The sequence below is a fragment of the Phocoena sinus genome, chromosome 1, assembly GCF_008692025.1.
Source record: "Phocoena sinus isolate mPhoSin1 chromosome 1, mPhoSin1.pri, whole genome shotgun sequence".
Classification (NCBI taxonomy): domain Eukaryota; kingdom Metazoa; phylum Chordata; class Mammalia; order Artiodactyla; family Phocoenidae; genus Phocoena; species Phocoena sinus.
Genome location: NC_045763.1, coordinates 98,140,151 through 98,166,109, shown reverse-complemented (window position 1 = coordinate 98,166,109; position 25,959 = coordinate 98,140,151). Strand labels below are relative to the sequence as shown.

General features: G+C 53.0%; 1 protein-coding gene across 2 annotated transcripts in view; it reads right to left on the bottom strand.

Moving 5' to 3' along the window:
* Positions 1 to 6,359: 6,359 nt before the first annotated feature.
* The window catches only part of SLC6A17 (solute carrier family 6 member 17), a 49,864-nt gene continuing 30,264 nt past the window's right edge, over positions 6,360 to 25,959 (bottom strand). The window contains exons 7-12 of one of the 2 annotated variants that reach the window (XM_032645493.1): positions 13,110 to 13,351; positions 12,613 to 12,805; positions 10,148 to 10,340; positions 9,404 to 9,563; positions 7,575 to 7,737; positions 6,360 to 7,085 (exon numbers count right to left, since the gene is read on the bottom strand). In XM_032645493.1, the coding sequence (XP_032501384.1) occupies positions 6,717 to 7,085; positions 7,575 to 7,737; positions 9,404 to 9,563; positions 10,148 to 10,340; positions 12,613 to 12,805; positions 13,110 to 13,351 (1,320 nt within the window). In that variant the 3' untranslated portion in view covers positions 6,360 to 6,716. The remainder of the gene's footprint in view (positions 7,086 to 7,574; positions 7,738 to 9,403; positions 9,564 to 10,147; positions 10,341 to 12,612; positions 12,806 to 13,109; positions 13,352 to 25,959) is intronic. The other variant, XM_032645501.1, reaches the window with a different exon arrangement.

The window sequence follows — 25,959 nt, the reverse complement described above, 5'->3', positions numbered from 1 at the left end:
TGCAAACACTCGGCCTCTCTGGCACAGGCTGGTCTCAGGGTAGTTGTACTTCTTAGATGGTGGCTGGGTTTCCCCAGAACTCCCAATGGAAGTGGCATGACCAATTCTAATCTAGCCTCAGAAGTCACATAGCATGATTTCTGCCATACTCTGTTGGTCAAAGGAAGGTTTTGCTCACCCAGATTCCAGGGGAGGAGCATGGACTCCATTCCCTTGAAGCGTTAAAGAATTTGGGGCCTTTTTTAAAAAAGCCGCCGTATCCCTATGGTCTGTAGAATCCTTCTCCTCTAGCCCAAGGCCCTGTGGCTGGAGCTGGCTGAAGCTGTGTAGCTGTTTATGGCTGTTTTTTGGGGGGAGCATGATAGTGTGAGGGATTGGGGAGACACCCACACTTCTGATACTCCCTTTCCTTAAAACAGTGCCTTCTCTCCCCTCCTTCCTTGGCTTCTTTGCGTTTTAGGCTTTCAAACTAGCTCTGGGAGAATGACTCACTGCAAGGGTGATGGGGCCCCCAGAATGAAGCAGGCCCCATGGACTTACTCCAGTTGCAAGAAGGAAGGAAGCTAATATTTAATGAGCACCTATTATATTCCAGTTTGGAAAGAATTCTATACTGGATTCCAGTAGGTTTTCCAGAAAGAGTTCATTTTTTCCTCCCAACATCTCTGCAAGGAAGCGTTGTTATTGTCATTCTCCCTATAGAAAGTGGAGGTTCAGAGGGTTCAGGGACTTGCCCCAGGTCATAGGGTTGGTGATAGAGTCATGATTCAAACCTACTTCATGCTACCTGCCCCGGGCAAGCATGCGTCAAAAGAAGTTGTCTCCGGGGCTTCCCTGGTGGCGCAGTGGTTGAGAGTCCACCTGCCGATGCAGGGGACACAGGTTCGTGTCCCAGTCCGGGAGGATCCCACATGCTGCGGAGCGGCTGGGCCCGTGAGCCATGGCCGCTGAGCCTGCACGTCCGGAGCCTGTGCTCTGCGACGGGAGAGGCCACAACAGAGAGAGGCCCGCGTACCGCAAAAAAAAAAGTTGTTTCCCATGCCCCCCTCATGCCCTCCTCTTCCTCCCTGTCTGCTCTCTATACCCAGGGCCCAAGCTCAGCCATTAACTTCCCCATCAGAACTTAGCTGTTTGTGCCCCACTCAGGCACCAGTGACTGAAGATCTCTGGCACCCTAGAATAGGCCTGTTTCGTGGGCAGCCACAAATTCTTTGGCCCCTTTCCCATCAACAAGTGGGATCTGTATGTCCTCCCATTAACTCTGGGCAGATGCTGTGACCCACAGAATATGGCAGAAGTGCCACTATGCCATTTTCCAGGCCCAGGCCTTAAGAAATTGACAGCTTCCATCTCCCATCTCTTGAATCGATCTCTCTGGGCACCTTGAGCCATCACATACAAGTCTGGCCACCCAGAGATGAACTGTGCTGTGGAATCCAGTTGTACATGCTCCTCTGGGGACAGTCTGAGCCCAGGCTGCCAGCTGTTCTCACTGAGGTGCCAGCCATTTGAGTGAATGTGAGCAAGGCTACCTTGGACCCTCCAGACCAGCTCATCTGCTGGTTGAATACCACTGAGTGACCTCAACTGCCACTAGAAGAGCCACTCAGACAAGCCATACCTGAATTCCTCACCCCCAAAATCATGAGCTATAATAGAACGGTTGTTTCAAGCCACTAAGCTTTGGAGTAACTTGATACACAGCAACATGCATTATCTCATTCAATCCATACCTGTCTTACAGACTAGGAAATTTAAGCTCAGAGGGGTTAAATAACTTGCCCTAGGTCTTTCAGGAAGCAGGAAGCCTAGCTGGCATTTGAACTTGAACTTGGGAAGTCTGACTCCATAACTCCCTCAAACCCAAGCATTTGTGATATCGCTTTTTAGTGGATCTATGTGTCCCTCCTGGCAGGAGCGTTGGCATTTCAACCCAAAACATTACCTTTAAACAAATAATTGAATTAATTTTCAAGGAGTGATATTTTTAGCACCAAGACATTCCCTGTTTAAGAGATATATGGGGAGATTTGAAGAAAGGGGGGCGGGAGAGGAGGGGCTCCCTTCCCCAAACTCAGGACAGTGAGCGCTGCTGATTTATTTATCTTTGTGTATCCATAGCTGGCACAGAGCTTGTTCATGGTGGATACTTAATAAATGTTTGTTCAAGAATAAATTAGCCCGCAAAAGAATAAGGGATGGAGTGGAGTAGACGGGTAAGTGGACCAAGACCTGGAGAGAAAGGTTTGCCTGCCATCTGGTGGCTATTCCTGGAATAACACTTTCTTCTCTGGCAGGAGAAGGAAATGGAATGTTCCCTGGGGGACTTTGGGGGTGTCAGGTATCAGGTAGCATCTTTCTAGACTGGAGTAGAGTGCCCTGTGGTGGGGCCTCCCCCAGGATCCATACTTCTTGTCTCTTCCAGTGTCTGTGCTCCTTGAGGGTAAGCAAAGAAGTAGTGCTTCCCTACCCCCAGGTCATTCTGTTCTGCAGAGCTAAGCATTCAGTAGGTGCTCAATAAATACTTGAGACTGAAATTTGTGGAAAAAAGGCAATGAACAGTCTCATATTTCACCTTTACCTTCTACTGAAGTTTGCAAAAAAGATAGCTACCTTGAAGAGAGGGGCCGTTCTCTCAGAACTTAAGTGGCCTGCTCCTGGCAAACCCTCAAGTCCCCGGCCATCCCCCACCTCAGTCTCAGGCCTCTGGACACTGGCGTCTTCCCACCTTCAGCCCCTCCCACCTTCCCCCTTGCAGAACTGACAGGCCTAGATGGCTGTCTTCCTGGCAGTAAGGCAGGGTAGGAATTTTCCCTACGAGGTCCCGTCCCGTACACGGACACAAAACACCATCCTCCCATCAGACGAAGCCTCATTTGCCTCATCTGGAAAAACTTGGACAACAGCATATCTCCCTCAGAGAGCTGTTGCTCTGTGACCACACGAGCTTAGAGGTATGAAGTACTTGGAATCCGTAAGGCTTCCTACCAGTGTATGCGGTTACCTATCCTGGACAATTCCTAGGAAAATAAACCCATGCCCCTCTTCATCCTCCTCAGCCAGACAGCCAGACAGCCAGGCAGCCCCCAAAGTCCCACAGCGGTCCTCACCAACCCATCCCATCCAGGTTTTCAACCCAAAGCCGCCCTCGGGATCCGCGGCCTCTCCCATCCCCTCTCCCCGATCCCAGAGCAGGTCAGAAAGGCAAGAGGGGTTTGGTAAGAACAGACGCTTTATTGTACACCATGGGGGGTGTAGAGAGGAAGGAGGGGCTCCAGGGGTGACAAAGCCTCATCCCCTCCCCTGGGCTGAGTGGTCTGGACCCAGGGCTCTGACCAGCATGGGGCACGTGGACTAGAATTTTTCTGAACTTGCGCCAGAACCGAAAGTGACACCTGGCATGTGTGCTTAGGATGAGAAGGGACGCTGGGCCCTTCTCCCCCATCCCCAGTCATTAGGCTCCGGTGAAGGGGCAGCAGGCCCCCCCAGTTTGGGGGCCTGGTGGGCGCTCAGGGAGTCGGGTGCGTCCCAACATGTACTCCAGTGGGAGGGGGGAGGTGCAGCTGTGAAGAAGCTAGAGGGCAGCCCCCTCCCCGTATTAGTGCAGGCCTGCGTGGGCCTGGGACCACACAGCTTCTGGCCCCCAGCCTCACGGCCCGTAGGCTGAGTCAGGAGGGCCTCTCCTAGCACTAGTCCCCACAGACTTTTTGCTCGAGGGCAAAAGCCAACCTGGCTGGCATCAACCTCTGTGCCCACCCGTCCACCCATCTGGGCCTCAGGCTTCACGTTGCCTCAGTGGAGTGGGCTCCCTGGGCAAGAAGCTGGTGACTGGGGCTGGAGGGCGGGCAGAGGCAGAACCAGCCACCAGGGACTCTTTCAGGTACACCCCTGGCCTGCCCTGCTCTGCCCAGGAGTCTGCTCTGTCCCCTGTGGGCACTGCATGGACAGCACCAAAGTCAGTGGGGTGGGGACCCTGTGCTGGAACATAGGGCCTGCCCCTCTCTGGCCACGTCCTGCTCCTCCAGGGAATCTGGGGCTGGATCTCTCTCCGTCAGATGCCCTACCTGCTCTTGACCCCATCGGCCCCATCCACTCCCAGCTCCCCTGAGGAGTGAGCAGAGGTGTGTGTGTGTCAGAAGCACAGGGGAGGGGCGGCTGTTCCCCCGAACACTGTCAGGGACGTCTCAAGGACAAACACAGGACAGAGGTGCGGTGAGATGACGCCCTCTTGGGGTCTCACCATCTTAAGGAACCCAGCACTTTCCCCGGAGCTGAAGACGTTGTGTCTCCAGTGGGCACAGCGAGAAAATAAAATAAATGTGGGGACTTCTCCCACTCCCCTAAGATGCCTCATTCCCTGTTTCTGGCAAGCCCAATGGGGTGAAGGCAATGAGTCACCAGTGAGAGGCATGTGCCTTTCCCAGGACATGGGTTTCCCACGGAACCCTGCCCTGAGGCCTCGCCTGACGGAGCTGAGAGGAGAAGGAGGTGGCAGGAGGGCAGCATGGCCTTCAGGAACGTGGTGAACACGGGGATCACAAGTCAGCACCCTACACGCACCCACACCCACACGCACCCGCACCCACACCCACACGCACACACCAAGCTCGGGGCCCTACGTCTAATGGCAGAGACGCAGCAGGACAGGGCCCGGCCTATGGCAGCCGGCTACGAGCACTACCCAGCCCACGAGGACCAAGCTGACGGCCCCAGCTCAGCCGCCCTGTCACAGGCTGGCGTGATGGGGCCTGGTCCAGCCACACGCTACAAAATTAAAAATATATCAAATATACAATGAAAATAGATCTTTACAGCACTGAGGATGAAAATAGTCCACCAGCCACAGTATAATATTGGGTTTGTCATTTAACAGCATTTACACCCACATGTACAGATTGAATATACAATAGAAATAGAATGTATAGAGTATATATAGTAGTGTCTTCCTGGGGCCTTGCTTTTCCTGTTGCTATTTCTGCTTGGGATTAGGCACAGGGCCAGGTAGGAGGTGCTGTCAGGTGAGGGGGCCTAAGGCGTGACGTGGTGTCCCAGAAGCTCATGTCTTTGTGGAGATGTGGGTCTCCCCCTCCCCCCACACACTCAGGAAGGATGGGTGGGGCTGAGAGGGCTGGAAATGGGAGCACGTGTGGGAGGAGGACGAGGAATGGAGGTGGCGAGTGGACCCCAAGGGGGGGGGGGGCGGGGAAAACCAAGGGACTAAGGGGTGGAGGAGGGACCCCTGGGCCTAGTGTGTCCCTCCCAGGGCTGAGAGCAGTCAGGGGCATAAGAGTGACTCCGGACCCTGTGTGAAGGAGCCAGGCCTGCCCCTGCCCTGCCCACTGCAGCTCGCAAAGATGGAGGTTTGCTGTCCCAGCCAGTCTTCCTTCCTCCCCACCCCTCCTTCCTTCCATCCACCCATCCTTGCATCCTTTCATCAGTCCATTCATCTCTCTGCAGACTTCTGACCTCCAATCAGGTTCCAATCCTCTTAGCCTGCACTCCGAGGGCGGCCCTCTTCCGGGGGAGGCAAAGGTAAGCGTGGGTGGGGTGCCGCAGGGCTGGGCCCCAGGACAGAGGCCCGGCCCTCCCCCTGGGCAGCTTCCAGTGGCCACAGCACAGCCTGTGCCCCCCACACCCCGCCACGGGCCGGGCGGCTTGGGAAAGGTTTCCGAGGTATCCACACACGACGTGCACACAGGGTGGCTGTGCTTGTACAAGGAGAGAGGCGGCGGCCCAAAGGGGCAGTGAAATTATCTCCTTCCCAGGTGTGAGCCCCTGAACTCCAGGGACTGCCGCTCCAGGGCAGAAGCTGCCACTAGCAAGAAAGTCAGGCCCCTGGCGAGAGGGGAGGGGGTGTGCTTCACAGCTGTGCTCCAAACCATCTGACTTGTGCTGTGAGACATCAGGTGTGCTCTGGAGACCTCTCCTGTCTCGAGGACAGAGGCAGAGGCCACGACTCTGGGCTCCCGGATGGGGGTGTGGGGAGAGGGCAGGCTAAGCTCTAATGGAAGTGGGAAAGGCTCTGGGGCCAGTCACTGCCCTACCAGGCAGGATGCGGGAGGACACCCCCCCACCCCAGGCAGGGCCAAGAACACTGGAGGGTCCACCTTGAGCCTGGGGCCAAGGAGCCCCCTCATCCCACCACCCCCGCTGCCAAGGCTCATGCTTGAAACCAGAGGGCACCGTCTGCCTCACCAAACAGAACTTGGGGATTTCTGCAGACTCCATCCCAAAGTCTAAGCCCTGAGTCCTGGCACCTCTGCCCCATCTCCAACCTTAAACTGGGCACCTCTGGAAAGGGGCACCCCGCCCAACCCATCCCTGTGCCACCACCACTCCCTAGCAGCACAGACCTAAGGGACTCCGAGACCTAAGAACTGCAGGAGAGAGGGAGTGTGGAGTGACCCCCGGAGTGGCCACTTGGAGTCTCCCCTGTGCTGGGAATCGGGACGTCTGGGCGTTTCCAGTAACTCAGCTGTAGTTTGGTAAGGGGATCTCTGAAGGTTAGCTGGGTTGGGGGCCTAGACTGGGGGACAGAGCTTCTCCCAGCCCCCACTCAGATCTAGGAAGCAGAAGTCAGCTGGGACTGGGGTGGAGGATGAGGCAGGGCAGAGCCCCTCCCCTTGGGCAGAGGGCCTGGCCTGGAAGGAAAAGCCAGGCTGGGACACGTGGGCTGGCTGGGTATGGGAGGCGAGGCGGGCAGGGCGGGGCGGTGGTCACAGCTCCGACTCAGGGGTGCTGGCCAGGAGGTAGCCACTCCCATAGCGTCCATTGGGGTTGCCACTGGTCTCCAGGGGCGATGTGCTGCCGGGCCCCAGGTAGGAGCGGTGAGTGGGCATGGGGGAGGGCGCCTCGCTGGGCACCTTGCTGAGGATGAAGCGGGTCTCGTCGTTCTCCTCCAGGTTGGAGATGTCCTTCATCATGCGGCCCTTCTTGTAGGACACGGAGAGGGTGTTGGAGCCGTCGGAGAGCAGGTGGAAGTGCCGCAGAACGAACACCACAGGGATGGGCAGGACAGCCACGACGATGAGCGTGATCAGGAGAGCCATGGCCCAGTTAGGGAAATACAGGTAGCGCTCGGCAGCCTAGGGGTGGACACGGGTGAGGGCTGCTGCCCGCCCTGCCGCAGCCTCACCCTCTCAGACTCCAGGACAACTTCCCCGCCGCACTCATCCCGGCCAGGCACTGGCAGAGATGGGGTTCATCGGGGGCTGCTCCTTGGGTTAGCTGGTCCCCTTGGCTAAGGGCCTGAGCCTCCCTGGGTCTCAGCTTCTGCACTTGTAAAAAGTTGGGGTGGTTCCACTCCATGGACTCCACAGGGAGAGAAAACATGGGTTAGAAAGACTGGACAAGTGCGTTCACCTTTCTGACCCTCAGCTTCCCCATCTGTGTGACAGCGATAACACCACCTCTCTCTTTGGGTTGTTGTAAAGGTTACAGATCAGCTGTGCAAAGCCTCTGGCAGGGTCTGGCACTGAGTAGTTGCCCTATAAGGGGTTATCTCTACCACCTGTGGCATTAAAGGCCTGGAAAGAAGCCAATGTCCCTGGGGTTTCAGGCCCCCCGCCTCTCACCTCCTCCTTGATCCAGGCGCTGTAGCCCGGGGGCGTGACCCCCAGTTGGATGATGCTGGCCGTGGTGAGCACAGCCATGCACAGTGGAGACACGAACTTCCACATGTAGAAATAGAAGCGGTAGGGCTGGAAGCCCAGCATCTCCGTCAGCTCCTGCATGAACCTGCCAAGCACAGCGCAGGGTCCAGAAATTGGCACCCTCACTATGCCGGCACATGCCCCCCAGCCACCTCCTCCAGGAAGCCTTCACTGACCAGTCCCTCCCTCCCAGGCTATTATACTCTTCGCATTCAATACGTTATTCTGTGGCCCCACTGGCCTCTGAAAAGGCTCTGTCGTCCTCCCCTAACTTCCTCTGACGATGTCACGTCACACCTCACCCAGGGATATGATACAGCCCACAGGACACGCCCTGGGCAGGTGGACAGGCTCCAGAGGGCTTTGCTGGGCACCCAGCCCACCTGGTGCTGGCCTGGCTCTAGACTCCCCCTGCTGGAAGAGAGGTAGAAGTGCACATTCCTAGTGTCCAAAGGCGGAAGGCCGTCCTGACTCAGGGATGCCTAACCACTGGGCATGTGGGTGAAATTCCGGGAGGCTGGCAGGCTGTGTACATGAATGGCATTAAAAAAAAATCATCTTTACCTCAGTAACACCTAGCTGAAATCTTGCATTTCTTTCTGTTATAAGTGCAAGCAACAACAGTAGTATTAACAGTACCCAAGATGCTGTAAGTAACTGATTAAATCACAGATATTTCCCTATCACATTACAATTGAGATACCGACAAACATCACTTATGCTCATCACTGCTTTGAAATTACCATTGTTATTAGACCCACAGCTAGATCTTGTAACTTAATGCAGTAAAAATAAAATACACGTATATTACTGTATCACAGATTTTAAACATTATTTTGCTAATTTTTAATATAACTAGTTTCCTATATAATCTTATATATTTTATCTTGTGCATTAAAAAATAACAGTCTGAGAAGGGGTACGGGGCTTCACCAGACTGCAGAAGAGGGAGAGCCTTTCCAGCAGCCTGTTCTAACCCCGGCTCACAGGGTCGCTCTCTCTCTTATCAGCCCGTTCCCTCCTGCACTCTAGGAAGTAGATGGCTGTAGCAGGGCCTGTGACAGTCTGATTCTGAGACCAGGTCTAGACATCGGGGTGGGTCAGGCTGAGTGGGTTAGAGGAGCCCTGGGCGTTGCTGAGTGAGTGAAAGGACTTCCTGGGGACACAGATTTGTCCTGAAATGAGGAATGAGGCCAGGGGCTGACAGTGTGTATAGGTTTCCCTGAGGCTCAGGCTACGAGACCCAATCCTTTCATATTGCTGAATTCTCTTACCCCACCCAAGCCCAAACTTAGGGCCCAAACCACACATTGTCTCATACTCCTTTGTAGCTCACTCTAGAACTATGAGTCAGGCTGCTGAAGTCAATGGGTTCTTTGAGGGCAGGGGCCTCTTGTGTACCCACCAAGGGCTTAATGAACTTGACAGAATTCTGAAGAGTTGGTACCCAGGAAAGGTGCTATGGTAGTTTAAGCCCATTCGGGATGATGCCAGCGCCTGAATCCGCAAGACTCATGTCCTCAGCCTGGCTCTCTCTCTCACCAGCCCAGTGGCCTTGGACAGTCGTGTCCTCTCTCTGAGACTCAGTTTCCCTAAGTGATCTGTAAGGGCACTTTCTGGCTGACATTCTGACTCTGTGATCTCCTGCGCCACTCATGAGCAGCCCTGGGAACACAGCACTCTCCAGGGAGTCATGATGGGCGGGATAGACCCCTCCTCCTGTCCCCAGCTCTCCCCCATGTCCCCCTTACTTCTTGGTTCCATAGATCCAGGCCACAGCGACGTTCTCAAGGATGACGATGACGGTGAGCGGCAGGGTGGCCGAGTAGTCATCAAACATGGTGACAAAGTAGTTTCCGGAGCGCTGGACGAACAACAGCCCCACGAAGAAGGCAAAGACACAGCAGCCCACTACAGAGAGACGGGAGGCCGGTATGGGGCCAAAGGTGCAGGGTGGGTGGTGCCCCAGGGGTCTTAGGGGCACCCAGGTCCCTCCCATCTCACCCCTCCTCACAGCAGGCCTGCAGCCCACCCTCTGGTAGGCCCAGCCCTGCACGGAGGTGGGGAGGGGGTCCAGATGCTGAGGTTCTGAGCTCCTACTCTACTAGGCAGGGAGCACCCTGGGGCTGGGAGTGACAGGGATGGAACAGGGTGCAGGGCTTGCACGGAGGAGGCCACCCCTGCTAAGACACCTCAGCAGGCCCTTGGGGAGAAGGGCAAACAAACCAAGAAAGAGGCCTATCTCCCAGCCCAGGTTTGGCACAGATTCCCAAACAGCCTTCTCCCTTCTGGCTCTGAAGTGCTCTTCTCTGGGTGGCGTAGCCAGGCTCCAGCTGTGTGCCGGGTTGGGTGGGGGGTGGGGGGGTGGAGCTTTCTAAGTATGGCGTCATGAATAACCCAGTGGGAACCCAATCTTTCTACAGTCAGAGTCACAACCTGTTCACCGTTCCCCTGGACAGCCCACAAGCCCAGCGGGGGCTGCCGGGAGGAGTTACCTGTGAACATCTCCTTGGGCACCTTGAAGGTGTCGATGATGGGCGTGGTGATGCCTGCCATGGTCCCGATCATACTGCCCAGGCCCAGGTTGATAAGCATCAGGAAGAACATGACGGACCAGAACGGGGAGGCGGGGAAGTGCGTCATGGCCTCGGTGAAGGCGATGAAGGCCAGGCCTGTGCCCTGCACGGACTGAGGGCGGGTGCGGAGGGCGGGGCTGAGTGAGGGTCCACGCCCACCTGGGGGCCCCCTGCTTCCTTATCTCTGCCCTCAGAGCTTTAGGAATATAGCTGTTCCCTCCTTCACAGAGATCCCCGCCCCCCCTAAATCCTCTTGCTTTCAGCCAGTGGGTCTCAAATGTGAGTGGGCAAGAGAATACTCCCCAGGGAGTAAAACATTAATTCAGGACTTCACCTGTGGGGCCTGGAATCTACGAGTTGTCCAAGGACCCCAGGTGATTCAGATGGAGATGCTCACTTTTAGAAACACACCCAGCTCAAGACTCTCCTCCTCTAAGCAATGCATCCGCCCCCAGCTCTGAACGCCAGACTTTACCGAAGCGGTCTCAGCCTCAGCTGCCCAGTGGACTCACGTTGGAGCCTTTTAAAAACACTGATGCCTGGGTCCCTCCACGAGGACAATGATTTGTTTGGCCTGGGGGTAAAGCTGGGTATCAGGGTTTTATAAAGCCCCCAGGTGACTCTGATGGGCAGCCAAGGTAGAGAACCACTGCTTTAATGCCCAGGTCCCTGCTCACAGGGAACTGACCACACACTGTCCGCTGACATCACTTCTCGCTATCCTGTAGTGTCTGCGGACTGCGAGGGAACACCTCCCCAGTCTGTGAGAGTGTAGTTCTTGCCATTTAGATGTTATCGAGATTGTATTGTGTAAAAAAACTGCTACGGGGACTTCCCTGGTGGTCCAGCGGTTAAGACTGTGCTCCCAATGCAGGGGGCCCGGGTTCTATCCCTGGTCAGGGAACCAGATCCCGCATGCCGCAACTAAAGATCCCTCATTTCGCAACTAAAGATCCCACACGCGGCAACGAAGGTCCCACACGTGGCAACAAAGATCCCACACATGGCAATGAAGATCCCGCATGCCACAACTAAGACCCTGCACAGCCAAATAAATAAATAAATGTTTTTTAAAAAGCCTGCTACCATCCTACTTCTTTTTTTTTTTTTTTTTTTTTTTGCGGTGCACGGGCCTCTCACTGTTGTGGCCTCTCCCGTTGCAGAGCACAGGCTCCGGACGCGCAGGCTCAGCGGCCATGGCCCACGGGCCCAGCCGCTCCATGGCATGTGGGATCTTCCCAGACCGGGGCACGAACCCGTGTCCCCTGCATCGGCAGGCAGACTCTCAACCACTGCACCACCAGGGAAGCCCTACCATCCTACTTCTATTCAGAGGACCCGGCCACGCCTGTGAGAATGGGGCAGGGTCTCAAGGAAGGGCGCCGTCCTTTATGCTGCCAGTTACCTGGGGAAGAAACCAGGGCAGGGGTGCCCAGACATGGCCCTTTCACTCTTGATCACATGGGAAGAGCTCACAGGCGACACAGTCCCTCAGCATTAGGCTGGCGCCAGTAGAATGCAGCTGACTTTTTCACGAGCACAGGGAAAGCGTCATCTTCCCTGGCTCCACGGAGAAGGGGAGGGTTGATCGAGGCTGACTGAGAGGAGCTGGCTCAGCCCCATGTGAGCCCTGGCACCAGCTGGATCCCAGGACCCCGTGGGTACATCTCTCTCCTGTTACCCCTCCTAACAGAACAGTCATTTTGAAAGTTTCCAGCTGTGCAAACGGGGATAGAAGCAAGGTGTCCAAACTTGGGCCTGCACGTTAATGAGGGGCAGCATTGCCCTGCCCTCCCCAGGGGCTAAGGGTCACTGTGGCAGTGGGAGTGGGGCAGCTGGGGGAGGGGCAGAAGCATCAAGATTTGAACCCTGGCTCCCCTACTTCTTAGCTGTGAGACCTCAAGCAGGCTCCCAGCTTACAGGCTGCTCGCCTGTAAAACAGGAGACAACATTAATACTCGGCTCACGGCTCTGTCACGAGGGCCCAGGGGATAGACAGCAAAGGGCAGACGCTAATGTAAACACTTACTTTCTGCATGCTGTGTCCAATGCACTGTTCCAAACGCATTACACGTGGCAGAGACGGGTGCGCAGGAAGCCCATTCAAGACACGTGAAAGCCGTCCCCGTTCCCGTTGATTTCTGGGACTTGTGCACCTGCCTCGTCTTCTCAGAGAGACTCAGCCTACCTCAGTGCAGGGGTTTTGGCCAGCACCTTCCCTCTGTGCTTCTCTGGGCACATAGTACGTCCTCACTTATCAAGTAAAAAAATGAGTCCCTGGAGGCTTTCTGCACCCAAGCTCCAGCCACCCATGGCCTGTCTCTGGGTCTTGCACTCCCACACCTGCCTTTCTGCCCATCCTGGAAGGACAGCCTGCCCCATACCTTGTCCAGCTCATCCTCCAGAAGGCAGGGATCGAGGCCCAGGGCTGAGAAATGGTCCTCCTTCACGGTCTTGATGACCTTGTACATCTCCGCGTAGTCCTTAGTGGTCAGGTGAGAGAAGTTGACGTGAGGAGGGATGAGGGCCCGGCTCAGGACGTCGGTGTTGAGGTACCCCAGGATCTTCTCGGCATTCCTGCAGCACAAAGGGAAGGGTAAAGTCAAAAGGTTTAAAACAAAAAAAATTGAAATAAAAGGTAAAAAAAAAAAAAAGTTCAGGTAAAGAGGCAGGACTGGGCACCATCCTGGGGGTACCTCCTAGACACCCAGGCGGGATGCCATGGGCATCGATGGAGACATCTCTGAAGCTGTCCCTGTGGTCCAGGGCTGGGGACAGAGAGCTCCTCTGATCTCCATCGCCCAGCGCGGGTGGAGGGGGACTCTCCCAGGGGAAGGTGGACGGCGAGAGAAAAGGACAGGAGGAGAAAGGGGCCACCTACTCGACCACACACTTCTCGTTCATGATGTTGGCCTTGAAGCCCAGCACAGCGAACACCACGAGGGTGGCCAGCACCGAGGTGAAGAAGTTGATGAAGGACACCAGGGCGGCGTCGAAGTGGCAGTTGTTGTCCTGTTTGTTGTAGCTGGAGAAGGCGATGACACCCCCAAAGCCTAGCCCCAGGGCGAAGAAGACCTGTGTGGCTGCCTCCCGCCACACCTGGGGGTCCAGCATCTTGTCCAGCTGTGGTGGGGGAGGGGTGACCATGGCAGGGGAAGAAAAGAGACACAGAGATCATGGCTTAGGGAGTTCCCTGGCGTCCCAGTGGTTAGGACTCGGTGTTTTCACTGCCGTGGCCCAGGCGCGAACCCTGGCCGGGGAACTAAGGATCCTACAAGCAGGCGGCGCAGCCAAAAAAAAAAAGATAACGGCTTTATTCTCGTGCAGTGGAATTCCCACCACACCCCAATTCCTCAGCCTCACGGAGTCCAGAGGCAGCGTGGCACAGTGGTAAAGAGCTACGTGTGGCCTGGGCAATTCCTCTAACACCCCCTGAGCCTCAGGTCTCCTATGGGTAAAACACAGATAGCAAGAGCATCAGGAATCTAAAAAATACAACAAAGTAGTGAATATAACAAAAAAGAAACAGACTCACAGGTATACGGAGAACAAACTAGAGGGAATCAGTGGGGAGAAGGAAGGGGGAGGGGCAAATGGGGGGAGGGGATTACGAGGTACAAACTGTTGTTTATCAAATAAGCTACAGGGATATATTGTACATCACAGGGAATACAGCCAATGTTTTATAATAACTATAAATGGAGTATAAGCTTTAAACATTGTGAATCGCTGTATTGTACACCTGTAACATATAATATCGTATAGCAACTATACTTCAATTACAAAAAAGAGTATCAGTTTCAGATGACTGTTGTGAGCCAGGTAAGATAAAATAAACGCTACATGTTTACATAGTAAGTTTTCGGTTAATTTTAACTGCTATCGTTGCTTACCACGGAGCTATCATACCAAGGAACATCTTCAAGGCCATCAGGAATGATGTGTAGGGCAAACTCTAGGGAGTGACATTCACTTAGACTACAGTGTGAATGGTGCCTCCTGGAGTCGTGCAGTATACAGCCTGCACAACCGTACAAGACAACTAAGAACACAAACGTCTCCCTCCTCCACCTCAAACCATGAAAAAAGACACCAACCTCTTCCTCCTGCCCACCCAAACTCCCTTTTCCAAAAAAGAAAAAAACCTTAAGTTCATTCATATACATCAACAGGCCCTAGATCACAGAAGAATCACCCCCAACCCACCCAGCTTGAAGCACAGAACCCAGACACTTCCTGAAGAGGGGAGCCCCGACCTGACCTGTCCATCTGCCCTCAGACCCAACAGGAGCCAGGATGCCCACAGTATCTAGATGGCTTGGGGCAATTTCTAAACGCGTTTCGTGTCTGTTTTCCTTTTACTGTTTGTTCCTCAATGCAGGGACTAGGGCTTGGGCCCAGCATAGGGTTTTAGAGTCAGAAAGACCCAGGTCTAAGTCTGACTCCCTCTTTAAATAGCTGAGAAGGCTTAGGCACGTGAGAGTGCCTGTTTTATGAGCCTCTGTTTTCTCATCTGAAAAATGGGAATAATAATAAAGTCTCCCTCCAAAAATGATTGTGAGGACCAAATGTACAGTCTCAAGTAATGCCTGGCTCATAGGAGCATTTAATCCTGACAAAATGCCTCTGACCTGGTCAGGACAGAGGTGGGTTTTGGGTTCTTTGGGGAGGTTTTTTGTTTGTTTTTTTTGGTGGGGGAAGGAATTGTTATCTACATTTAGAAGAGTAAACTAAGACCCAAAGGTGAAATAACTCACTCGAAGTACTGGAGCCAGCCAGCCGGGGCAGAGGAGTTACTAAAACACAGATCGTCTGACATCGGGCCATGGCGCCCTCCTAGCACCATCTCCTGACTCAGCTGGTCTGCCGCTATACTCCTCAGACCACTTTCCCTTTGGACCTTTGCTGCTGAGGTGGACCCAAGTGGCTTCACTCCAAACAGAGGAGGGAGGCAAGGAGCGAACTAGAGAATCTACTACTCACCCTGTGGGCGCAAGCCCCAAGTGGTCCTGGCCCGGTTGCCCCTTGCTGCATGCCTATAAGAGAGTCTGTTCCTTGTGTGTACAGTAAAGTGATGGGCTTAGGGTCCATCCAGCTCTAATATTTCAGTCCTAACATCTAGGACAGAGGCCCACCATCTCAGCAGCTTCCCAGGCGTGTCTGAGCACCAGGAGTCACTGCCCAGCTGAGAAGGCGTTGGCAAGCTTGGAGGCTTGCAGAGCGATGGGCTAGGGGAGGAGGAGGGAGATGCATTCCAGGGGAGATTACAGTCCCTCAGTCCACACAAAATAGGTAAAGCCATCTTTGGCCCACCAAGAAAGCCCCGAGCCCAGACCTTAAGGAGCCGAGAGCCCCTTGTCATTCATGAGGAGGTGACACCCTCCCACCCCCTCCCCCTCGCTGTACACTCAACAGCTGTAACGCGTGTGGGTTCCCTGTGGATACGACATGCAGCCACTCGTCCATCAAACCCTGAGCACCTACTGCGGGCCAGGCCTGGTACTGGGTGGTGGGGAGCCACGAGGAGCAATAGGAGGCAAGGTCCCAGCTCGCGTGGAGCTGACATTCTGGTTGGAGAGATGGACATTGGTCAAATGACCCCATAAATAGATGCTACGTTGCAAAAGTGACAAGGGCTGGGAAAGCCAGGTACCTAACGCTGGGAGATCCTGTGATAGGGGGATTTGAGTGAGTTAGGAGGTCAGGGAAGGCTTCCAGAGGAAGGGATCTTTGAGCTGCCCTTGCTGAAGGGAGGGAAGAGCATTCAGGCAGAAGGAACAGTGTGTGCAGAGGCCCTGAGGGGGGACGGAGGAGGACACTCTCCTCGCACGGGGAGCTGTGTAGGGAAGCGGAGAGGACAAGGCAGGAGTGGCACAGGCGAGGCTGGGAGAATCAGAGGAGTCACAGCAAAGGCCCGTAAGGATCCCTGTCTTGATCCTAAAAAGGCACTTAACCAGGGAAAGCACGAAGGGGTGTGAAGGAGGAGGGAAACAATCGGATGGGCATTTCTTAAAGAAACCAGTGGATGCGGCAGATCTGCGAGGAAAAGCACATCCTGGGATTCAGGTGGGAGGTCATGGTGGCGTTGCCTAGGGTCAGGGTGGTGAAGACAGAGAGGGTATAGCAGGAAAACACAAGTCTACCTTAGTGACGGACTGGAGATGGGGGGCGCTGGAAGGGGAGATGCCAGGGTGACGGCCACAGCCCTGGCCTGCAGACCTGAGCCGGTGGATGTGGAAACAGTGGAAGAGGGGTCAGTGTCTAAGAGGTTAGAACAGGGATCAAAGCATCCCTTCTAGAAATGCTGAGTTTAATGTGTCACGTAAGGTAGATAGCTAGTGGGAAGCAGCCGCATAGCACAGGGAGATCAGCTCTGTGCTTTGTGACCGCCTGAAGGGGTGGGATAGGGAGGGTGGGAGGGAGATGCAAGAGGGAGGGGATGTGGGGATATATGTATATGTATAGCTGATTCACTTTGTTATAAAGCAGAAACTAACACACCATTGTAAAGCAATTATACTCCAATAAAGATGGAAAAAAAAATGATATCTACAAGGAGATGTCAAGCCAGTAGTTAGACAAATGAGTTTGGAATTTCGAGGAGAGCGCTGAGCTGGAGGTATAATGTGCGCGTAGCAGGTGTACAGGCAGTGATTGCCCTGAGGCTGTGGATAGAGTGAGAAGAGGCAAGAGCCTGGGGCAAGTCAACATCTGCAAGTTTAAAGCAGAGAAGAGGATCTTACAGGGAGGGAGAGGAGGCCGGAGGAAAAGCAGGAGAGGGCTGGATCACGGAGGCCATGGGAAGAAAGGCCGTCAGGGAGGAGCGGGGACCCCTGCTATGGAGTGAAGGATGCTACAGCCACGAGGTCATGGGTGAGCTTAGTCGGAGCTGTACAGGGAGCAATGGGGCCAGAAGACAGAGAGCAATGAGGAGAGTTGAGAAGCAGAGGGGAAGAAATGATGGATACTCTGGAGAAGCTAGGCTTGGAATGAAAGACAGGGCAGTATCGGGGGAAGGCTACGAAATCTGGAGCATTGCTTTTTGATTTGTTGTCTCATTTTTGTTTTTAATGCAGTGACTTGACGATACCTAAAGCTGATGGAGGGCAGCAGACCTAGAGGAGGGAAGAGGAGCTGTCTGCCATAGGGGACCCTTGAGCTGCTCACCTGGGAGATGACAGAAGGAGGACAGGATGGGGCAGCTGTGGGCAGGGCTGTATACATATTCTGTTTCTGTCTCCGCCATCTAAGGGAGTTTTCGTCTTGGTGGCTTCTGTTTTCCCCATAAAGCAGGAGGCAAAATCAACTGTTGGGGGTAAGGTGCCCTGGGAGGAGAGGTCAGAAGGTTCAGACAGTGGAAGGGGTTGAAAATGTTCACCATGGAACACAGGAGAGAAAGATGGCCAGAGAAATGGCGCAGGGTCATCCCACACTGTTGAGGGCCCGCTTGCAGCGTCATCTTCTTTACAAAAGTGGTACAGACCTGCATCTCCTCATCTAAAAGCCTTGGGACCAGACTGGTTTTGGAAACTAGTTTTGTTTCCAATTTTATTGTTGAAAGGTAATATGGTACATATGCCACATAATTACATAACACCCCCCATGGGGTCTTGGGGCAGCCCCCCGTAATCAGACACATTAGTATTTCTGCAGCAGTATATGAATATTCACACCAAGCGAATCGATAAACACTATAAATAGTCTCACATCTGTTCAGGTCATTTTGTTGCCAAATGAGTTCTGGGAGAAAGAAAAAAAATTTCTTGTTTTTCAGGGCTATTTGGATTTTGGCATTGTGCATAAAGAAATAGGCACCTGGGGCTTCCCTGGTGGCGCAGTGGTTGGGAGTCCGCCTGCCGATGCAGGGGACGCGGGTTCGTGCCCCGGTCCAGGAGGATCCCACATGCCGCGGAGCAGCTGGGCCCGGGAGCCATGGCCGCTGAGCCTGCACGTCCGGAGCCTGTGCTCCGCAACGGGAGAATCCACAACAGTGAGAGGCCCACGTACCGCAAAATTAAAAAAAAAAAAAAAAAAAAAAAAAAGAAATAGGCACCTATACATGCTCCTAATGGAAATCTGGAGATTATTTTAAAAGGGAGAACAAAATAATCATAGTTCCACTGGGAAAGGACTTCTGTACCTCCCTTCTCCTGGGTGGGTTTTTGTGTTTTTTTAAATGATCCTCTCAGAAGGTTCCAGAAATGGGTAGATTACTTATGTCTGGAAGGCGTGCTGGTACTCACTGAAGTTCACGGATGTCAGTCATGACAGTCCTACCAATCCGCTGGAACCTCAGGCTAGAAACCTGGACCTAGTGGGAGGGCTCTGGGTAGTTTGGAGAGTTCCAACTAGGAGGAAGCATAAGATTTTGTAAGAAAGGGCCGGTTGAAACGGGCATAGCGCTGGCAACGTTGTTTGCATGTTGAAACATCTTTCGTGGTTCCCCTGCTGCCTGCTGGCAAATCTTTTTCCATTCTGTGTTCTGAACATCCTAACCACTCTTCAAAAGCACCGTGGTCTTATACTTCTGGCCTTTGCCCAGGCTGTTCCCTCTGCCCGGAATTCCCTTCCACCTACTCACTTTCTGGTGAACTCCTATTTATTTCTCAAAACCCAGCACAAATATCACCTGCTCTTTGTAGCTTTTCCTGACCGCCTCTGGCAGAGCTACTCGTGGTCCCTGGACTCTCACAGTTCTTGTCCATACCCGCATTTCAGGTTTATGTGTCTGTCTTCCTTTCCACACTTGGTAGTTGTTAGGGGTGGAGCGCATCTCCTGTTTATCTTTGTGTGAGCAGTGCCTGGCACGTAGGAGAGAAGGAAAGAGTAGGGGGCAAGAGAGAGACAGACAAAGGCTGACCTGTGTCCTCGAGGTGAGCTGATCAGGAAGGACCACATCAGGGGCTATGAAGTTGTATAAGCCTTTTTGTGCTAAGATGCAGTCTTCTTGGACAGGAAGATCCTTAGGACTTTAAACTTCTACTTTCTAAAACAAGTCTACTTTAATGCTGGCTTCCTTTCCATCTCCTTTCCTTCTCTTCACTCTCTCTCTCTCATTTTGAAGTAATTATTTCCTTTTTGATCTATGTCAGTCATTACCAAAGTTTTTACAAAAAGGTCTGGGCCGTTTATGAGACTCAAACACATGTCATCATTAGGATTTTCACCACTTCCTAAGCATAAAACTAAGATGTGGATAAATTCCTAGGCCCAGGCACCATCAGGGCCCATTTCATAAATGGAGGTGGCCAATTTCATAAATGGAGGCAGCCACTTCAGGGAGGACACCATAATCCCAAACTGTGCCATCAGAGCTGACCCTATAGCATGCGGGATTTCTCAGAGGACAGGGTAGGACTGTCTTACATGCAATGATTTTGGACGGAAACAAAAACTGTTTCTTGTTTGTATGTTAAGATGGTATTTAATTGCTGTTATTTTTCCATTTTTAAGAATTGTAGAACATTGATTACAAAATGTACAAAAGTGGAGAGGACAGTGTTATGAACCCCCATGTACCCATCACCCAGCTTCAACAATTATCAACACATGGCTAACCTTGCTTCCTCTATATCCCCACCCTTCCCCCCACCCACCTCTAGATTATTTTGAAGTTGATGGATCCAAAGCTGACATTAATAAGCCCCCAGGAAAGCAGCTGAGAGGGCCAAAGCTTGGCCTTCGTGTGAATGGTCCCTGGGCATCCCCCCTTCCAGCCTGCAGTGTGGAGGGGCACTCTTGCCGGTGGAGAGGACCGGAAGCCCAGTGCACATCTGGGGGTAAAGAGAGTCAGGCACCTTCAGGACTGAATGCCTGTGTTCCCTGAATTTAAAGGGGCTCTTTGAGGATTTCATGGATGATAGTGCCTGATCTCAACAAGGTCCTGATCGTGAACCTTGGATGAACAGAGGATGAACCCAAGACCAGACCTCAGGAAACCCAGTGTCCTTTCTGGACATCAGGATGTGACCGCAAGAAGAGAGGTGGGAAACGGGCTTTCCCCACTGAAAACAAGGCTCAAACCTGCCTCAGGGTGCCCACCCTGAAACAGAGCAACGGCTTCCTGTCATTCCCTTGGCACACGGCTGAGTCACTCCCTCACGCGGGGAGCAAGGTGTTCCACGGCATTTGACTCAGCAGCACGAAGATGATTTTTGAATCGACAAGCAGCTGCTGAGCCCTTGGGTTCATCCTCTGTTGACACCGGGCTGGTGCATGACAGGAGCGCACGTCGCCCTTGCTTCTCAGCACAGACGGGCCCGCAGACACCAGATGGCACTGGGGCACCTGGTTCCCACTGCCCAAGAGCAGTGTCACCTTCATGACAGAGAAGAAAAATAGCTAATGCTCACCATGCACTCCCTGCACCCCGAGACAGTCCTATATGCTCTCCTGACGGTGCGGTGAGGGAGCTGCCGTGGTTCACCCCATCTTGCAGCTGAGGAAACTGAGGCCCCAAGAGGACAAGGAACTTGTCCTCCCACGACTGAGTGATGAGCTGGGATCTGAGCCAGACTGTCCAGCTCCAGATCCCACCTCTGGGAACAAGGCTGGGCTGCCCTCACCACCCTGCTCAGAAGCCTTACGCTAGTTGCGGGGGTCATGGAGTTCCTCCACTAACCGGTACACCTGGGCCTTCGCAGGGACCCCATTTCTCCTCTCTGAGGGTGAACGCACACCCCTGACCCTGCGGCCTGTCCTCACCGGGCAGGACCACTCGCTCGTCTAGATCCCAGAGGCCGCAAAGAAGATGCCCGCAGCTCCCACGTGGCTCAGGTTGTGCCAGGCCCCGCCCCTGAAAAACTGGTGCGGCTTCCATCTTACTGATTATAGGTAACGCGGTTACGTGGTTCAAAGCTCAAAAGGCATTAAAGGGTCTCCTTTTTCTCACCCCTGTATTCCAGATACTCAGTTCCTCTTCCCTAGATGTAACCACAGTACCAGTCTCTTGCCCACACTTCCAGTGATATTTTATGCGTATACGAGCAATAGAGATATATGCACACACACACAGGTCACACACATGCGTATCTACGTGTGTGTGTATTCCTCCCTGTTTCTCCCTACTGTCCACCAGAGATGTCGCTCCCAGCCTTAACACTCCCTCATCCTGCTGAGTTGGGAACCCACAGGGTTCCGGGGCTCCTGGTAAGCTGCCCCCCCCGCCCCTGCCCACTCATAGCCTCGTCCCCACAGTTGGCTCAAGGAACCACCAGGCCAGGTCCTCGGTCCGAGGGCCCAGTTTAGCTCCGCTGCTGCAAGATGTCCACAACTCCAGGGTCCTCCTTCATCTGGCCTTCATCCCGGGAGGGCCGGGTGTGTCCCCTGCTCTGACCCAAGTCTCTGTGCCACCGCCCACAACTGCCTGCACCCTACCACTGGGCCCTGTGATCAGCACAATCCCCCATTACTACAGCGCATCCACTTCTCTTCACCTTCTTGCTGTGACTCAGCCGCTCTCCATCCTGGCTACACATTAGAATCACCTGGGGAGCTCTGACGCTCTACTGCCATCTGGACACCACACCCAGCGATCCTGATTAACGAGTCCGATTGCTGGATTCCCAATAGTCGAGGGTGGGCCTGAGCACTGGTAGTTTTTCCTGGTCTTTACAGCTCCCAGGGGAGGCTGATGTGCAGGGAAGGGCTGAGCAAGGGGCCCTGAGGCCAAGGCGGACCCTGCAGCCTCCCAGGGGGAAGGCTGTTTTCTTGCACACTTAGGAGAACTGGGCCTGAGCGGACAAAGCGCTGTCCGCCCTCCCGGCCACTCCCCACATTCCACTACACACTGTCGCTCTTCCCAACACTACTGCTGCTGTCATCTAAGTGATTTCAATATCTCCATCCATGTCCCCTCCAACAACCTGCCTCTGGGTCCCTCTTCTTCCTCCCTTCTGAGACAGGAGCAAAGGGGGCAGGGCACAACCTTTAGAAGAATGACAGAGCTGTTGCGGATACAACAAAAACTGGTTAGAACGGATTAGGCCCAAGATGGCGGAAGATTCGACTTCCAGTGGACTCTGAGCCTGATACATTCATGTCATAGATTAGCTACATGACACACCCACAGGCGCCAGGACAGTTCCCAGGCCAAGCATAAAAGGCCAAAAGGTGGGTGATGGCCCAGTTCCTGGAAATCCCCACCCCTTTCCCAAAATAGTTGGAATAATCCTCCCACACCTTAGCCTATGAAATTACCCAGCCCATAAAAACTACCCACCTCACCCCTCGGGGCCTCCTGAGACCCATTGTGTACCTCAGTAAACCTGCTTTCACTTTACGATGGCTTGCTCTTGAATTCTTTCCTGCGTGAAGTCAAGGACCCTCCCTTGGCAGCCCATCCCAGGGACTCACCCAAGACCTGGGCCATGACCATCCTCTCAGGCCCCATTTTCCTACAACACTTCCAGTCCTCTTTGTCCTCCCCCACTCCTATGGTCATGCCATGGCCTTTGTCATGACTACTAGCTGTGCTCCAATTAAACCTCAGTTTTTAAGGGTCCCATACTCCAAAGCACCCCATCTTTCCAGCTCACCTCTAGTATCTAAACTCTAAAAACTCTTCAGCCCTGCTGGGACCTCCAATCCTTTGGCCTACCTCCATTTCACTCCCCCTCACCCTGTTTGTATCCTAACTGTCCTTCGTCACTGGCTTAGTCAACGTCCATCCTTCTTGTCACTCCTCGTTTACACTCATCTCCCCTGCCATCTCTCCATTGTCATCGCTTGATAAGCTCCTGACCCTGGGGATGACCAACCCCCCATCTACTCTGGGCCTGCCCCCAAGCAGCAAGTGTAGCCGGACACAGTGCACACCTTGGGCCCAGGACACATGCGACCTTGAACTAATTATTTAACTTCTCTGTGCTTCAGTTTCCCCATGTGGAAAACGGTGATAATAATAATACTTCTAGAATTGTCATGAGTTTAAATGAGTTAATATACGTAAGGTGCCTCACAGAGTAAGCACTGACTGCTGGAAAACATGTGATTGTTCTAAGTGTCTCACCGATTGTGAGAACAGCCTGCCTTCAGAGATGGTAAAATATGAAGAACTGTCCACCGTGGAACTGGAACCACGCTGGCTGCCTTCCCTGCTCCCCCGACCCCTGACCTCCAGCTCCTGTCCCCTCCACCCCCGTGTGCATGCATCCCCATCTCGTCACAATTACCTCACACTCACCCCTCCTTAGGCCTCCAACCCCTCCCCCACCATCCCTACTCTCAGCTGATGACCTTGCTGCCTACTTCACAGCGAAAAATGACCCAATGAGAAGAGAGCTCCCACAGTGAGACTATCCTCGCCATCGCTTCTCAGCTGCCAGCATGTGTGCCACAGGCTGGCCCATCCCTCCTGCTCCTACGGGGACCGTGTGTGCTCCAAGCTAAGACCAACTCCTCCACCTGGGCACTGGGTCCCATCTCTCCTGCTTATTCAAGGACTTTGCTTCCCTCCTCTCCTATAGCATCAATTTCCCTCTCTTTTTTGGATTTTTTTTAAAAGTGTACAGTTCAATGGCTTTTAGTATATCACAGAGTTACATAACGTTCCCACAATCAATTCTGGAACATCTTCATCACCCCAAAACGAAAGCCCATACCGTTAACAGTTACTCCCCATTTCTCCCCCAACCTCCCCACAAGCGACCACTAACCTGTTTTCTGTCTTTACAGAATCACCTATTCTGGACACTTTATATAAACAGAATCACACAATATGTGGTCTTTTGTGACTGGTTTCTTTCTCTCAGCACAATGTCTTCAAGGATGAATTCATCCATATTGTAGCGCGTACTTCATTCCTTTGTATGGCCAGCTAATATTCCATCGTACGAACATACTACCTTTTACTTTTCCATTCATCAGTGGATGGACATTTGAGTTGTGTCTAGTTTCGGCTCTTATGAACAATGCTGCTATGAACGCTTGCGCACACGTTTTTGAACATATGTTTTCAGTTATCTTGGATGTGCGCCTAGGAGTGGAGTTGCCGGGTCATACACTAACTCTGTGTAACCTTTCGAGGAGCTGCGAGACTGTTCCAAAGCGGCTGCACCATTTTACATTCCCACCAGCAATGTATGATGGATTATTTTTATCATGGTATAAAATTCTTAAATAACACCTTTGATCCCATGGTCCTCTCTGGTTACCACCCCATTTCCTGTTCCTCTGCTCCCCTTACAGCAAAACTCCTGAAAATCAGTGGTCTTCATTGCTCGCCTCCAGTTCCTCCCCTCCCATTTTCCTTTGAACCCACTGTTACTAGACTTTGTCCCCAGCGTGCCACCGAAACAGCTCTTGCTGAGGTGCCAGTGACCCCCCTGCTGGTAAGCACATTGGCCATTTCTCAGTCCTCATCACTGACCTCTCAGCAGCTTTGGACTTGGCTGACCATTCTCTCCTTCTTAGAGCACTTTCTCCACTTGGCCTTTGGGATGGACCTCTCTATCTCTCTCATTTCTCCTCTGCCCTCATTGGCGATCTCTCCCCCAACCTCTAAACACTGGGACCCCAGTGTTCAGTGTTTAGTCCTCTTCTCTATGTTCACTATGTGACTGTAAACAGTCCACGACTTTAAATTCTCAGACTCCCAAATTTATACTTCCATGCCACCTCCAGACTCATCTATCCAACCACCTACTCAGCTTCTCCACTTGGATATCTCTTAGACGTTTTAGACCCGCCATGTTCAAAACGGTACCCTCGGTGTTCCTCACCAAACCTGTTCCCCCCGACCACATCCTCTTGGTTGCTCAGGCAAAAGGCCTTGCATTCACCCTTGTCACGCTCTCTCTCACATCTCACATCCAATCCAGCAGCAAATCCTGTTGACTCTGCTTTCTGAATATAGCCTCAATCTGACCACTTCTCATCACTTCCTGGGCTCCAGCCAGTCACCTCCCACCTAGATGAATTCTAGCACCTGGATGGAGGCTTCTCCCTAGTCTACCCTTGCTCCCTCAGATTCCCAATGGCAACCAGAGTGGTCCTCAGAAGACGGAAGTCAGATCACGTCACTCCTCTGCTCACAACTGTCCAGTGGCCCCCATTTCACCCCAAGGAAACACCAGAGTCCTTACCTGGCCTACAGGACCCTCCTGGTCTGGTTTCCCATTGGCCCCATGGCCGCAGGTCCTATCTTTCTCCCCTCCCACTCCAGCCACAACAGCCTCTTTGAGAATGACAGACACGTACGAACTTAAGGGCTCTTAATTTATTGTTCTGTTTAGAATGGGATGTGCTACTTCCAAATATCCACATGGCCTGCCCCCTCACCTCCATCGAGTCTTCACTCAAATATCACTTTCTCGGGGAGGCCTTCCTTGAGCACACTAGCTAAGCAACACTCTCCGCAGTGCCCCGAATCCTTCTTTCTCTGCTTTACTTCTCTCCTTAGCAACGCCATCCAACAACTCCTTTGTCTTACGTTATCTGTCTCCTTTTCCTAAAATATAAGCTCCAACAGGGCCAGGAAGTTTGTTCACTGCTGGATCCCAGAACCCACAACAGTGCCAGAACATAACAGGAATTCAATGAACCTTTATTGAATGAAGAAATAAATAAATGATGGTCATCCAGGTTGCTATCACTCTTTTGCTACTAAAACAAATGCTGCAATGACCAATATTATGTGCAGATCATTCTGTTTGTGGGTGAGTACATCTGTAGGACAAATACCTAGAAGAGGAATTGCTGGGCCAAGGGACGTGAACGGTTGTAATTTTGAT